The following is a 14,426-nucleotide window of genomic DNA, read 5'->3' on the forward strand; positions in this document are numbered from 1 at the left end:
CAAAAAAAAAAAAAAAAAAAAGAATAAATGGGGACAGGATTTTAGCCCTCTGATGGTTTACAATCTGCTTCAAAAGGATAAAACTTTGAGACGATGTAGACTAAAATTCTCAATTATATGATGTAAACCATTCAAGTATTGTGCAAGCTTAGGAAAGATAGTCTATTTAAGACTGGAGTCATTAGAGAACTTTCAGAAAACTATTAGATTCCAGCTGGGTCTTGAAAAATAAAGTAGGATTTGTAAAAACAAGAGCAAGGAAAGCATGTCAGGGAATATGGGGACATGTGTGGAGGCACAAAATTGAAAACGAATAGACTTTGCAGGTCAGTAAGAGACTGTGTTAGTAGAAGAATGCAGAAAGTGTCAAAAGAAGAATGGGAGAAAATAAAGTCATAAACATACAAGAGGACCAGAAAAGTAATGCATTTTACATTCCTTTAAAATCTTTGGGAATGATTTCAAACCCACCCTATTCCCAGAGTCAAGAAATTCTTCCTAATGATTTAAATCCCCTTTGCTGCCATTTTTTAATTTTCCTGTTGTTATATATATATATTTTTTATTTTTTTTATTTTTTTATTTTTTGAGTTGGAGTCTCACTCTGTTGCCCAGACTGGAGTGCAGTGGCCGCTCCCGGCCACCACAGCCTCGACCTGCTGGGCTCCGGCGATCCTTCCGCCTCAGCCTTCCGAGTAGCCGGAATTACAGACGTGCACTACCACGCCCGGCTCATTTTTGATTTATTGTAGAGATGAGGTCTCGCCAAGTTGCCTATGCGGGTCTCGAACCCGCGGGCTCAAGCAATCCACTCACCTCAGCCTCCCAAAAGTGCGGGATTACAGGCTGAGCCACCAAGCCTGGCTTGTTGTTATAATTTTTAAAGTTCTATTTGTTTCTTAATCTAATTTCCTCACATTAGGATATTCTTGGTCCTGACTGGGCCCAGCCTCTTTTCCATAGGAAAGAATTGGTGTTTAAGATTCCAGTTCTCAAGATGGGCTCGGTGGCTCAGCCTGTAATCCCGCGCCTTGGGAGACTGAGGTAAGTGGATTGCCTGAGCCCGTGGGTTCGAGACCCACCTGGGCAACTTGGTGAGACCTCATCTCTACAATAAATCAAAAAATCATCCAGGCATGGTAGCACGTACCTGTAATTCCGGCTACTCGGAAGGCTGAGGTGGAAGGATCGCCGGAGCCCAGCAGGTCGAGGCTGCAGTGGCTGGGAGCGGGCACTACATTCCAGTCTGGGTGACAGAGTGAGACTTCAACTCAAAAAAAAAAAAAAAAAGATTCCAGTTCTCGGCCAGGCGCTGTGGTTCACACATATAATCACAGCACTTTGGAAGGCCAGGGTAGGAGGACTCCTTGAGACCAGGAGTTCAAGGCCAGCCTAGGCAACAGAGTGAGACCTCATCTCTACAAATAAGTCAAAAAATTAGCTGGGCATGGTATCATGCACCTGTGGCCCCAGCTACTCAGGGGACTCAATCAGAAGGATCACTTGAGCCCAGGAGGTTGAAGCTATGGGTAGCTCCAACCTGGGCATCAGGGTGAAACCCCGACTGAAAAAAAAAAAGAAGAAAAGAAGAGACTAACTCTTTTTGGATGATGAACATTCTCCCAACATTGTACACATGGTCAAGAGTTTTGTAGACTGGGGATGCTTTGTAGCACTTTAATGAGATGTGCTAGTTGGCATTTATTCAACAAATATTTATTAGACACCTGCTATATACAGAAGGTGTTCTGGGTGCTTAGGATTTGTCCATGAGCAAACAAATGAAGAGATACTTGCTCTTGAGGAGCTTACATTTTAGCAGCAGAATGGCAGCCACACCAACTATTAAGTAATGTCTCTGCTCTCAAAATTCCTTTTTCATGAAAATGGAATAATTTGTTTAGCTGTCAGAATCTTCTCTTTAGGGTATGTAAATAGCCTTTCCAAGCAGAAAATTCCTCAATCCATAGACAAATTTATCTCAATCCATAGATGAACAAATTTACAATTTGGTGGGTTCCTCTTTCCTACCCCTGTTTAGTTTGTTTTCCTTCATTTCCTTGAGAACATTTTCTCTCAGTATTTTGGAGGAAACTTTTCTGCTCTTATTTTTCCTCTATAAGTTATCTTGCTCACACACGTAGCATATGAGCTACTGCTGCTATAGTTGTATTTATTTGTTGAACAATCCTGTGCTTGGAAATGATTCATTCAAAGCTGTGAAGCATTCAAAGCAGGATGTGTGACTCACTTAGTAAATAGCAGCGTCTTGAAGTAGCCAGCAGGAGCCTAGGGCTAGCTAAGGTAGGAATGACAGTGATGTTACCTCTGAAGTGTGTGGATACGTGTATAGTTCCTTCCCTTCTCCCTTTCCCTGCTTTCCTGTAGTAAGTGATATCTGGCATTAGGAACAGAAGCACTACAGTGAGGGTGAGAAGCCTTGCCAAGCCTGTCGCAGATCTTTCAGTTTCTTCTTTCATAATATGTGATCAGTTGAAGTAATTAAATAGTATTTTTGAAAGACCAGTTATTTCCACTGCCTGCTCAATGCCAACATCTCTATATTCTAGAGCTTATTCATAGTTTCTTAGGTTTTCTATGAATTTTTCATACTATTGTCTTTAATCAAAATATGCCAAGGCTGGGTGCGGTGGCTCACACCTATAATCCCAGCACTTTGGGAGTCCAAGGTGAGAGAATTGCTTGAACCTGTGGGTTCAAGACCAGCCTGGGCAACTTGGTGAGACCTCATCTCTACAATAAATCAAAAAATTAGCCGGGCATCATGACACATGCCTGTAGTTCCAGCTACTTGGAAGACTGAGGTGGAAGGATCACCTGAGCCCAGCAGGTCGAGGCTGCAGTGGCCAGGAGCATTCCACTGCCTTCCAGCCTGGATGACAGAGTGAGACTCCAATTCAAAAAAATAAATAAAAATTAAAAATTAAAAAAAAATATGCCCAAGTATAGATACTGTAATAAAAGAAGCTGTTCTGTTCTAAAGCCCTGCCAAACCCAGAAACTGGAGAAAAGGGGAAATTAGGCTTCAGCATAAATGACTTTTCCAGCTATCACAAATGTAAACTCCAATTCCTTGTATTGTTTCTTGATAGTTAGGCATTCAGGTCTCATTTCCTAATAACTAAAGACTTCTGATTGTCTCCTTCCCCTATCTACCCTTCTAAAGCGAGGAAAGGGACATGAATTCATCATGGGTCAAGATATTAAGAGCATTTTTAAATGTGAGGCAAATCTACATGGAAACTGGAACTGTGATGACCAAAAACAACATTTCAGGAATGAAGCTGGCTAGGAGTTGAGTGCGTATTGCACAGAAATTTCATTGGTCAATGCTTTACCAAGGATTTAGCTTGAAACCATTACATTCCTAATGCCCGTATGCTTGTGCCTGGCTTAGAGTCAAAAACAAAAATTTAGCTTTCATTTGCCCTGAGCCTACTTTTCAGTTCAGTGCTGCTATTTCAAAATACTTTTGCAAGACTAGGCAAAATGAGATTGGGAAAAAAACTATCTCTAAACATTGACTTTAGACTTACTCAGCAAAGTTACCCTTTTACTGTAATACTTCTATGTCTTGAGGGTTTTTTTTTTTGTTGTTGTTGTTGTTGTTTGAATTGGAGTCTTACTCTGTCGCCCAGGCTGGAGTACAGTGGCACACTCACAGCCACCACAGCCTCGACCTGCTGGGCTCAGGTGATCCTTCTTCCTCAGCCTTCCAAGTAGCTGGAACCACAGGTGTGTGCCACCATGCCCAGCTGATTTGTTTGTTTGTTTGTTTGTTTTTGAGTCAGAGTCTCACTCTGTCACCTAGGCTGGAGTACCGTGGCATGCTCACGGCTACCGCAGCCTCAACCTACTGGGTTCAGGCGATCCTTCTGTTTCAGACTTCCAAGTAGCTGGAACGGCAGACATGCACCACCATGCCTGACTAATTTTTTGATTTATTGTAGAGATGAAGTCTCGCCATGTTGCCCAGGCTGGTCTCAAACCTGTGGGGCTCAGATAATCCTCTAGCCTCTGCCTCCCAAAGTTCTGGGATTGCAGGGGTGAGCCACTGCATCGGGCCATGATTTTTTTATTTATTGTAGAGACAGGGTCTTGCTGTGTTGCCCAGGCTGGTCTTGAACTCCTGAGCTCAGATAATCCTCTCGCCTCTGCCTCCCAAAGTGCTGGGATTACAAGCGTGAGCTACTGTGCCCAGCTGCCTTGAGATTTAAAAAGATAAAGGGGAGGAAATTACTTGAATATATGCTTTATGCCAGGTACTATACTGTTTTATATAGTTATTTCATTTAAAAGCTTAAGAAAAGGAGTATGAGGGAGGCTTCTGGGATATCTGAAATGTTTTGTACCTTGAGTTGGGTGGTGATTATACAGGTATATACTAAACATAAGAATTTATTCAGATTTATACTTAAGATTTCTGTACTTTCTAAATGTTATGCCTCAGACATAAAAAATTAAAAATCAGCCAGGCACAGTGGCTCATGCCTGTAATCCTAACACTTTGGGAGGCCTTTGTGGGAGGACCACTTGAGGCCAGGAGTTCAAAACTAACCTGGGCAACATAGTAAGACCCCTGTGTCTACAAAAAAAAAATTTTTTAATTAAAAATCTTGACTTCATTCATTGAGATTTATTCCTTATTTACAATTCTCACCATCTTTGTTCTTCAGATCATTCATAACTTTTAGCTCTGTTCATTTAATTGATTTGCAAAGAGGAAGGATTCCAGGTTCTTCTATTACAGAAGGATGGGTGAGAGTGAAACTTCTTAGAAATGGAAAAGGTTTTTTTTACCAAAGATGTCCATGGAAAATTATTATAAGAAACTATACTCTCCCTGTCCATTCTGCAATTAATACCAGTTTTTAGATTCTTCGTTATAGTCCTGACATTCCATTTTATGCTTCTTATATTTCTTAAACTAAAAAAATCCAGGCTGGACATAGTGGCTTATACCTGGAATTCCAGCATTTTTGGAGGCAGAGGTGAGAGGATTGCCTGAGCCAGGGCTTCAAGACTAACCTGGGCAACTTGGCGAGACCTTATCTCTACAATAAATAAAAACACTAGCTGGGTGTAGTGGTGCACGCTTGTAGTTCCAGCTACTTGGAAGACTGAGATGGAAGGCTCCCCTGAGCCTAGCAGGTTGAGGCTGCAATAGCCATGAACATACCACTACTTTCCAGCCTGGGTGACAGAGTAAGGCTCCGACTCAAAAAGAAAAAAAGGAAAAAAACTGGGGTACAATTCAGAGTTAGGTATACAATCAGTCATTTTACAGGCAAAGTTTGGGCCTATAAAATGACAGATTGTATACCTAACCCTGAATTGTACCCCATATCTTTAAAATAACATTTTTTAAAAGAGAAAATCTTTGTTGCTGTTTTTTTTCTTCATTAGGGAGTGAAAATCAGAAGTAGCCAAAACTGTTTTGATTAGCTTCTTCTGTATTATCTCTTTGTTACTAACAAGGCAATGTATGAGAATTCCATTTAATCTGTTCTCTCAATTACAGTGCCTTCTGTCTTCATCTTCCTAATTTCCCTGTCCTAAGTATTTGCAGATCTGTAGTACATCAGCCATTTTATAAAATGAGGTTGGAACTTTTCTGCCTGTGCTTTTTTCCTTCCAAGTTTCAGGTCCAAAAACATGTGTTGGCAGTTTGGCAAGGAAAACTGAAAAACAACTTTTTTTCTTATTTCTTTTTCTCTTTCCCTGTTACCCTGTAGCAGGGTTTCTCAACAGAGATGAAACTGACATTTTGGGTTGTATAATTCTTTGTTTTGGAGGTTGTCCTTTGCATTATAGTATTATATGATATCGGCATCCCAGGCATCTACCTCCTAGAGGCCAGTAACATCCCCCAAGTTATGACAGGCAAAAATGTCTTCAAACATTGCCAAATGTTCCCTGTGGGATAGAACTGCCCCTGGTTGAGAACCACTGCCACATAGTATAACTGTATTTAAAGAAGGTGGATTTGACACTGGACGGTGTCTCATGCCTATAATCCCAGCACTTTGGGAGGCTGAGGCGGAAGGATCATTTGAGCTCAAGAGTTCGAGACCAGCCCGGGCAACATAGCAAGAGCTCGTTTCAACAACAACAAAAAAATTAGCTGGGCCTATAGCCTATAGTTCCATCTACTGGGGAGGCTGAAGTGGAAGGATCAGTTGAGCTCAGAAGGTTGAGGCTGTGGTGACCTGTGATTGTGCCACTGTACTCCAGCCTGGGCAACAGAGTAGACCCCAAAATAAATAAATATAATAATAGTAATAACAATAATTTTATGTATTTTAATTGATAAATTACTTTCAAAGGTATGGTTTCCTAAGCATGAAGTTTAAGACTAATCGAGAAAATTTGTAAAGTGTTAATGTTTAGTAAATGAGAGACAATATAAGGAATATTCAAGCTGAGTATGGTGGTTTACATCGGTAATCCCAGCACTTTTGGAAGGCTAAGGTGAGAGTTTTGCCTGAGCCTAGGAGTTGAGACCAGCCTGGTTAATATAGCAAGACCTTGTCTCTATAAACAATTTTAAAGATTAACCAGGCATGGTGGTGTGCATCTGTAGTCCTAGCTACTTAGGAGGATGAGTTGGAAGGATTGCCTGAGCCCAGGAGGTTGAGGCTGCAGTAAGCCTTCATTGTGCTACTTTGCTGTAGCCAGGAATGACAGAGTGAGACTCTGACTCAAAAAAAGGGAATATTCTAAACAGTAACCAGATTGACAATCACTTTGACAAAAAGCTTAAGTAAACTTTTATTCTCCTACCCAAGACATACAAAAATTGTATTAGAAACAGCAGGGGCCGGGCATGGTGGCTCATGGCTGTAATCCCAGCACTTTGGGAGGTGGAGGCGAGAGGATTGCCTGAATCCAGGGGTTTGAGACTAGCCTGGGCAACATGGCAAGACTTCATCTCTACAATAAATCAAAAAAATTAGCCAGGTATGGTGGTGTGCGCCTGTGGTTCCAGCTATTTAGAAGGCTGAGGCAGAAGAATCGCCTGAGCCCGGCAGGTAGAGGCTGTGGTGGCCATGAGCATGCCACTGCTCACCAGCCTGGGCAACAGTGAGACTTCTACTCAAAAAAAAAAAAAGAAAAAGAAATAGCAGGGAGAGATGACTGGAGCCAGGACGAGGCCAGTGCCCTGCTTAAAATTCTGCCCTTTTGATTTCTCCTCTGAAGTGCAGTGTGTTGCATAGTCAGGAAGTCTTGATTTTTTGTTTTTTGTTTTTTGTTTTTTGTTTTCGTGTCATGGACTCCCTTTGGCAGTTTGGTGAAGCCTGTGGACCCTTTCTCATAGTAATGGTTTTAAATTCATAAACTAAAATACATAGACTTACAAAGGAAACTTATGATACCGTGATATGGCTATCAAAAATATATGAAAAAATATTTGACGTAATATATGTGCTTTTCTACTAATAATACTCAACTTCAGCTAGAATTCAGTAAAAGTAAAGATGTAATATTTTTCCTGACTGTATTCGCATTTATCAAATGCAAATACAGACAGGAGATGCTGCTGGCTGGGAGATTGTTTCAGCCACCTTCAGTTCTCTTCAGGCCCCAGCTTTTAACTTGGAAAAACAAATAGCTCAAAGGTGGTGTGGAGGGGGATGGGGGAGTTTAGGCAGCAAAGAGGAACAAAGACTAGAGGATAAATAGGACAAGTTAGGACTGTGCAGCAGAGTTGTAGCAGAATGGGGGAGTTGCCTTTTAAAATACTGAACAGTCGTAATCAGAGTGAAACCTGATGGAGGTTTTAAAATCTTTCTCTTGACCGGGCACTGTGGCTCAGTCTATAACCTCAGCACTTTGAGAGGCAACGGTGAGAGGATTGCCTGAGCCCAGGGGTTTGAGAACAGCCCACGCAACCTGGTAAGACCTTGTCTCTACAATAAATCAAAAAATAAGCCGGGCGTGGTAATGCTTGCCTGTAGTTCCAGCTACTTGGAAGGCTGAGGTGGAAGGACTGCCTGAGCCCAACAGGACGAGGCTGCAGTGGCCGTGAGCATACCACTGCACTCCAGCATGGGCGACAGAGTGAGATTCCTACTCAAAAAAATAATAAATATTTTTCCCTACTCATTTTTTAGCAAACTAGATTTCTGATAAGTAGAAGAAGACTTCTTGCTCGAAAGTCATTCTTCTAGGTTGGTCACAGTGGCTCACACCTGTAATCCCAGCAATTTGGGAGACCAAGGCAAGAGGACTACTTGAGCTCAATTCAAGACCACCCTGGACAACATAGCAAGACTTTGTCTCTACCAAAAAATAAAAAACAGCCAGGCATGGTGGTATGCGCCTGTAGTCCCAGTTACTTGTAAAGCTGAGGCAGAAGGATCGCCTGAGCCCAGGAGCTTGAGGCTGCAGTGAACTGTGATTGTACCACTGCACTTCAGCCTGGGTGACAGAGTGAGACTCCGACTAGAAAAAAAAAAAAAAATTCTTCTAAATGCTAGAACATGGTGCAAAATTTTTCTTTTTTCTTTCTTTCTTTTTTTTTTTTTTTTGAGTTAGAGTCTCACTCTGTCACCCAGACTGGAGTACAGTGGCCGCTCCCGGCCACTGCAGTTTCAACCTGCTGGGCTCTGGTGATCCTTCCACATCAGCCTTCCAAGTAGCTGGAACTACAGGCACGTACTACCACACCTGGCTAATTTTTGATTTATTGTAGAGATGAGGTCTCATCAAGTTGCCCAAGCATGTCTCGAACCCGCGGGCTCAGGCAATCTACTCACCTCGGCCTCCCAAAGTGCTGGGATTATAGGCTGAGCCACTGAGCCCGGCTGGTGCAAAATTTTTCAAGCTACCTACCTAAAGTTTCCTTTAAGTACATATAAACATATTTTTGACAAATATTGTTATTAACAGTACGAATATATTTTGAAAGTTTACAACCCTGGTTAATCTACTATGTTTCATATTCCCTTAAAATTATATTTTTCTCCTGCATTTTAGACTAGGTTCTGTTCTTTTTCTTTTACTAAATGCCTCGTAGTCCCAGGCACTCTGCAGTGACTTGTTTAATCTACAAGTATCATACCCATGGTTAATAAACTATTCTCCCCTTCCCCCTGCATCCTCTGTTTTTTCCTCGGGAAAAACCTATAACTGAAAAAGTTGGTGTCTGGGTTTACCAACAATAGAGAAAACTAAAGTTCTTGGCTAAATTTTCTCACACTTTATTCAGTTTTGTCCTAGATCCATCAGAAACCACTAAGTCAATCTTCTTTTGACTGTTTACTTCTTGGGTCTTCATACTTTTAATTGAAAGTTCCAGCCGGGCTTGGTGGCTCAGCCTGTAATCCCGCGCCTTTGGGAGGTTAAGGTGAGTGGATTGCCTGAGCCTGAGGGTTCGAGACCCGCCTAGGCAGCGATACCTCATCTCTACAATAAATCAAAAAATCAGCCAGGCATAGTAGCACATGCCTGTAATTCCAGCTACTCTGAAGGCTGAGGCGGAAGGATCGTCGGAGTCCAGCAGGTCGAGGCTGTGGTGGCCGGGAGCGGCCACTGCACTCCAGTCTGGGCGACAGAGTGAGACTCCAACTCAAAAAAAAAAAAAAGAAAGAAAAGAAAAGAAAATTTCCTCTACCCTTTAGGCCCATATGCCTTGCCTGGAAGGATTTTAGATAGTAAACTGGCTTTAGTTGTGAATTTGGGGAAAAGCTACTTTCAGATAAAATAAAGTAGCAGAAACAGTTTGGTTGTGCATTTCTGACAGGGTAGGAGCTAGGATGGGGCCAACTCCTATATACTGGGTTTGGCAGTTAGAGAGCTGTGGAGAAGGCTAAAGGCGCTGTGGCATTTGGTGGGGAGCATGCATCTGATGAAGAAAGTAAAAAGAGGGAATGAAGCAGTTACTATTTTTAGAACCAAAAAGACAAATAACCATGTTTCAGAGACTCACAGTGAAGGAGCTGTGGAAAACTGCAGCATCTAGGCTGTGACTGGGTTGCAGGCATGTTTTAATGAAGAACATGGCCAGCAGCCTCAAAGGGACTTTTGAGAGTATTATTCTTTTGAATTACTGTTGTTCATCTGTTCCTTTCACCTCCCCCTTTTAAAGAAGGGGTAGGGGCATAAATTATTGTTCAGTAACCCTGTACTTACTTAGTCATAAACAGGGTAGACTTAGCCAGCCCACTTTTCTTCATTGTCCTTTCGCCTAACCAAATAAAAGCTCCGTACCATCTCTTGTTCTCTTCCCTCATCCTGCCTACAGACTCCTCCCTACTCTTAAAAAATATTTTTTTGCTTGCATTTTTATTCTACCATTATACAGCCAACAGCATGGTACTGGCCCTTTTATGGCTCATGGAGCCCAGGAGGGCTGCCCTGTGAGGGGAGACAGCATTTGGCCGATGGGGCTGGTATGTGCCATTATTGCTGGCCATTGGGCCTTGGTCCTCTACAGCTCCGTCCTGGCTCATTAAAACTCCAAGCCAAATAGCCACGCAGGCGCCTGCTGCAGCACTGTAGAGGCCAGGAAGTTAAATGGTTCTCCTAATCCTGCATAATTTATCTCCCTGTTAGCCCCCCTCGTAAAATAGTATAATTCAGCCCCACCATGGAGAGCTTCATTCTGAATCTCCTATTTTCATGATGACCGAGTGCCCAGCTTTTCCCTTCTCTTTTATTATTATTATTAAAAATTGTGTTCCCCTTGTTCACTACAAGTTTGCCTTAATTTTTTTTCATTTGAAGCCTCCTGCGTGGACCCCACTTCTCCAACAATCTGTCCACTTCTCTTGTTTGGACCTGATATTACAGAGCAGTTGGTTTTATGGTCTTGTCTTCTCCCTCTCCTCGCCTCTCCCCCCTGCCTTCTAGTGCTTTTTCCCCCTCCATCTCTTCTCCTTTTCCATCACTTCCTATTTTTTTCTCCCTCTCCAGTCCCTCTTTCCAAGGACCAACCTCATTGCAGGATGTTTTGTAGGACATTTTCGAAGGGCACTGAAATGGTTTTGTTTTTTTTTTCTTCACATCTCCATTTCTGTTTCGTTTCAGAGATTTACAAACGAGGACCACCTGGCAGTTCATAAACACAAGCATGAGATGACATTGAAATTTGGCCCAGCCCGAACTGACTCAGTCATCATTGCAGGTATTTGCTGTCCCAAAAGCCACGTGCCTTGATATCAGCAGACAGTTAAGATTAATACCAGGGACCAGATGTACTGGGAGCTGTACTCCCCTTCTCCCATTAAGAGCCCTTATGTGATATGCATTTAATCAGGAAAAAGGAACACTAAAAGCTCCCAAGTTTCTATTGTGCCCTCCACTCTGTTTTTAATATCAAGATTGTGTCCTGTGGTTTTTGAGGGTAGGTGTGTTGAGGTTTTGTCTTAGCTTTTTTCAGTCTACTCCCTTCTTGCCTTCTATTTATTAAGACTTTGGAAGATTTACAGACAAAGGACGCCTTTGACATTTTCCCCTACCCAGAGTGAAGGGGTGAACAAAAGAAGGCAAAAAAGCCGACCTAGCTGGCTGCTTCTCTTCCACTGGGTGTCAGTTTTCCTCCAGCAGGCAGATTGTCAGTTCGTAAATTCAGCTTCCCTTGTGAACCCAGACACCATTGAGGGCACATTTCCAAAGCTCAAACAAGATATTTAGTCAATGGGACTTTTCTAAGCCAAATTGGGTGACCTGGAACCTCTCACCAGTTGTTTTAGATATTGTCTTGCTTACGTGTGCCATTCTCAAGGGAGCATTCTTAACAACTGCTCTCAAACCGTGCAGCAGCTCTGTGATGCCATGTTCAGCTAGACAGACATTCAAAGCAAAGTAGGCTTTTTCTTTTACTACCATGAGTAATTCTTATTTAGCTCAAGCTAAACAAGCTTAACTCAATATTTTATCAATAGAGTAGTTAGTGGTGGCTATTATATTAGTTAATAATTCAGGTAAGACACAGTTTCTCTAAGTACAACTAACCAAAATGCTACCCTTGATGTGGAGGAAAGAGGAGAGACAGAATCTTATACTTCTATATATGATGAAAGGAACTTGCCCTTACAGAGCTCCTAGTCCTTATTCATTCAACAAATATTACTATTAAAAAAGAAAAAGGCCATTGCCTTCCTAAGCTATGGATGGCCATGTGCTCTTTGAGCTATGGCCAGGCCACGTTTTCTTAAGCTTGGCTCCTTCCCATACCTTGGGGAGGTGAGTCTTCTCTCTCTCTCTCTCTCTCTCTCTCTCTCTCTCTCTCTGTCTCTCTCTCTCTGTCTCTACCATGCCCAGCCGAATTCAACAGATATTTACTGAATATCTACAGTGTGCACTGGCTACTTTGCTAGGAGCTTGAGAGATGTAATACGTGGAAAAGGACATGAATGGGACCACTGTCATCAACAATTTTAGAGAAAACCTGGGGATGGGGGATTTCTTAGGGACTAATGGGTAGGGTGTAAATATATATGTGGGTAAAACATACTTAGTGAAGTCAGGACACATATACCTGAAAATTTTTCATATTTGCAGACATATATAAATGATTAATACAAACAATATGAATACCAAGAAAGCTACAGGACACTCCCAAGTAGAAAAAGTGTTTTCTTGTTACTCTTTGCATGCAGTTCTAGAATACTCACCCCATTCCATGACTTCAGCTGTCCTACATAGGCTGGTAATTCTCATGTCTCCAATTAAGACCAGTTGTGTCATATATATTCCAACCCCTTATTGAACACTTTTACTTCACTATCATTCAAATCTTCATGCCAGTGACCAAACTTACCTCCTTGTCCTCTAAACCAGCTTATTCTCCTTTGTTTGTTTGTTTGTTTTTGTTTGTTTGTTTGTTTTTGAGTTGGAGTCTCACTCTGTCACCCAGACTGGAGTGCAGTGGCCACTCCCGGCCACCACAGCCTCGACCTGCTGGACTCTGGTGATCCTTCCGCCTCAGCCTTCCAAGTGGCTGGAACTACAGGCGTGCACTACATGCCCGGCTGATTTTTGATTAATTGTAGAGATGAGGGCTCGTCAAGTTGCCCAGGCGGGTCTCGAACCCGCGGGCTCAAGCAATTCATTCACCTCAGCTCCCAAGGCACGGTATTACAGGCTGAGCCACCAAGCCCGGCTGTTCTCCTAATATCAGTATTCTCAAAATCTTAAGCTGTTTAATTCTTTCTTCAATTATCTCTGTTATGTTCCTTCCTGTTCTTCTGCTACTACCCTCATGACGCTTGGATTCCCCCAAAGTCTCCCAGCTGCCCTCCTTGACTAGTCTCTCATTCACATCCATCTTGCATACTACTGAAAATCCAGTCTCTCCTAAATTCTACTTTTCTAGTCAAAATCTGTCAGTCTTCCTGTTTTCTTTTACCACTTAAGGCTATGTGTATCTGGGTTTTCAGGTTCTCTGTAACCTACCACCATGGTATCCACCCAAGTTTTTATATACAACTGATATACCTAATATGATTCTCTTTTGACTTTTACATTCCCTTTTCTCCTTCAGTTATACATGGTGCTCATTCCCTGCCTCTCTCTTTGCCTTCACCTGCTTTACTCCTCTAAATTTTCTTAGCCTCCAAATTTTCTTTCTCTCTACCATCCAAAGCCATTCTCTAAGGCCCAGCTAAAGTCTCACTTTTTAAAATCTTTCCTAACTACTCTGTCATTATGTATCTTTATTTAATTTCTATAACAATGTTATTCCTCACCACATAAGACACTTGTTTTTGTACACTGCAATGCTTCCTTATGCATATTAGTTTTATTTCCTCAGCTAGAAAACATTCCCTTAATTCTCTGGGGCAAGAGCCATGTCTTATATTTGGGCAATACTCCTAAATTCCCTCCCCCAAATATACACACAAATGTATGCATGTAGCACCAAAACATATAGACAGTATTCTAGTAAAAACTTGTTGATTTCTTAGGAATCATCAGAGCAGGCTCAAGGTTTTCTTATATATTTTCAGGCTGTTTGTTCAGGAACCAGAGCTGTTTGAAAATTAGAGGCCACCTGGAAAGTGAGGAATTAGGTTTTAGCACAGGGAAGCCTTTAAAATATAAAAACCAAAAATGAGTGTGAACAGTGGCGTGCAGGAGAAGTTTGTTTGAGTCTCAGATCAGAAGTCTAAAAGTCCCTCTTGCCATAGCTGTGCCCTTAGCTGCCCTCTCCTGTTTCACTTGAGTTGTGATTTTGTGTGTGCCCTTACTAAAGTACTCTCTAAGCATAAAGAATGATATTACCTTTACTCACCCAGGGATGAAGGACAGTGGCTTTATCGTTAGTCAACCAAAGCTGCAGAGAACCTTTTAAAACTATTTTGGGAGGTAGTAGTAACTTTTCCAAACACTGATTCAGAAGAGGTTTTGTTTAATTTTTTTTTTTTTTTTGAGTTGGAGTCTCACTCTGTTGTCCAGCC

At 41.9% G+C, this 14,426-nt stretch overlaps 1 protein-coding gene across 2 annotated transcripts in view; it reads left to right on the forward strand.

Moving 5' to 3' along the window:
- Positions 1–14,426, forward strand: part of ATF7 (activating transcription factor 7) — a 104,809-nt gene that overhangs the window by 63,009 nt on the left and 27,374 nt on the right. For both annotated transcript variants that reach the window (XM_021708690.1, XM_008050267.2), the window contains exon 3: positions 11,053–11,149. In XM_021708690.1, the coding sequence (XP_021564365.1) occupies positions 11,053–11,149 (97 nt within the window). The remainder of the gene's footprint in view (positions 1–11,052; positions 11,150–14,426) is intronic.

This window comes from Carlito syrichta, unplaced genomic scaffold, assembly GCF_000164805.1.
Source record: "Carlito syrichta isolate Samal-C Ts95f unplaced genomic scaffold, Tarsius_syrichta-2.0.1 Scaffold143503, whole genome shotgun sequence".
In the NCBI taxonomy this organism is placed as follows: Eukaryota; Metazoa; Chordata; class Mammalia; order Primates; family Tarsiidae; genus Carlito; species Carlito syrichta.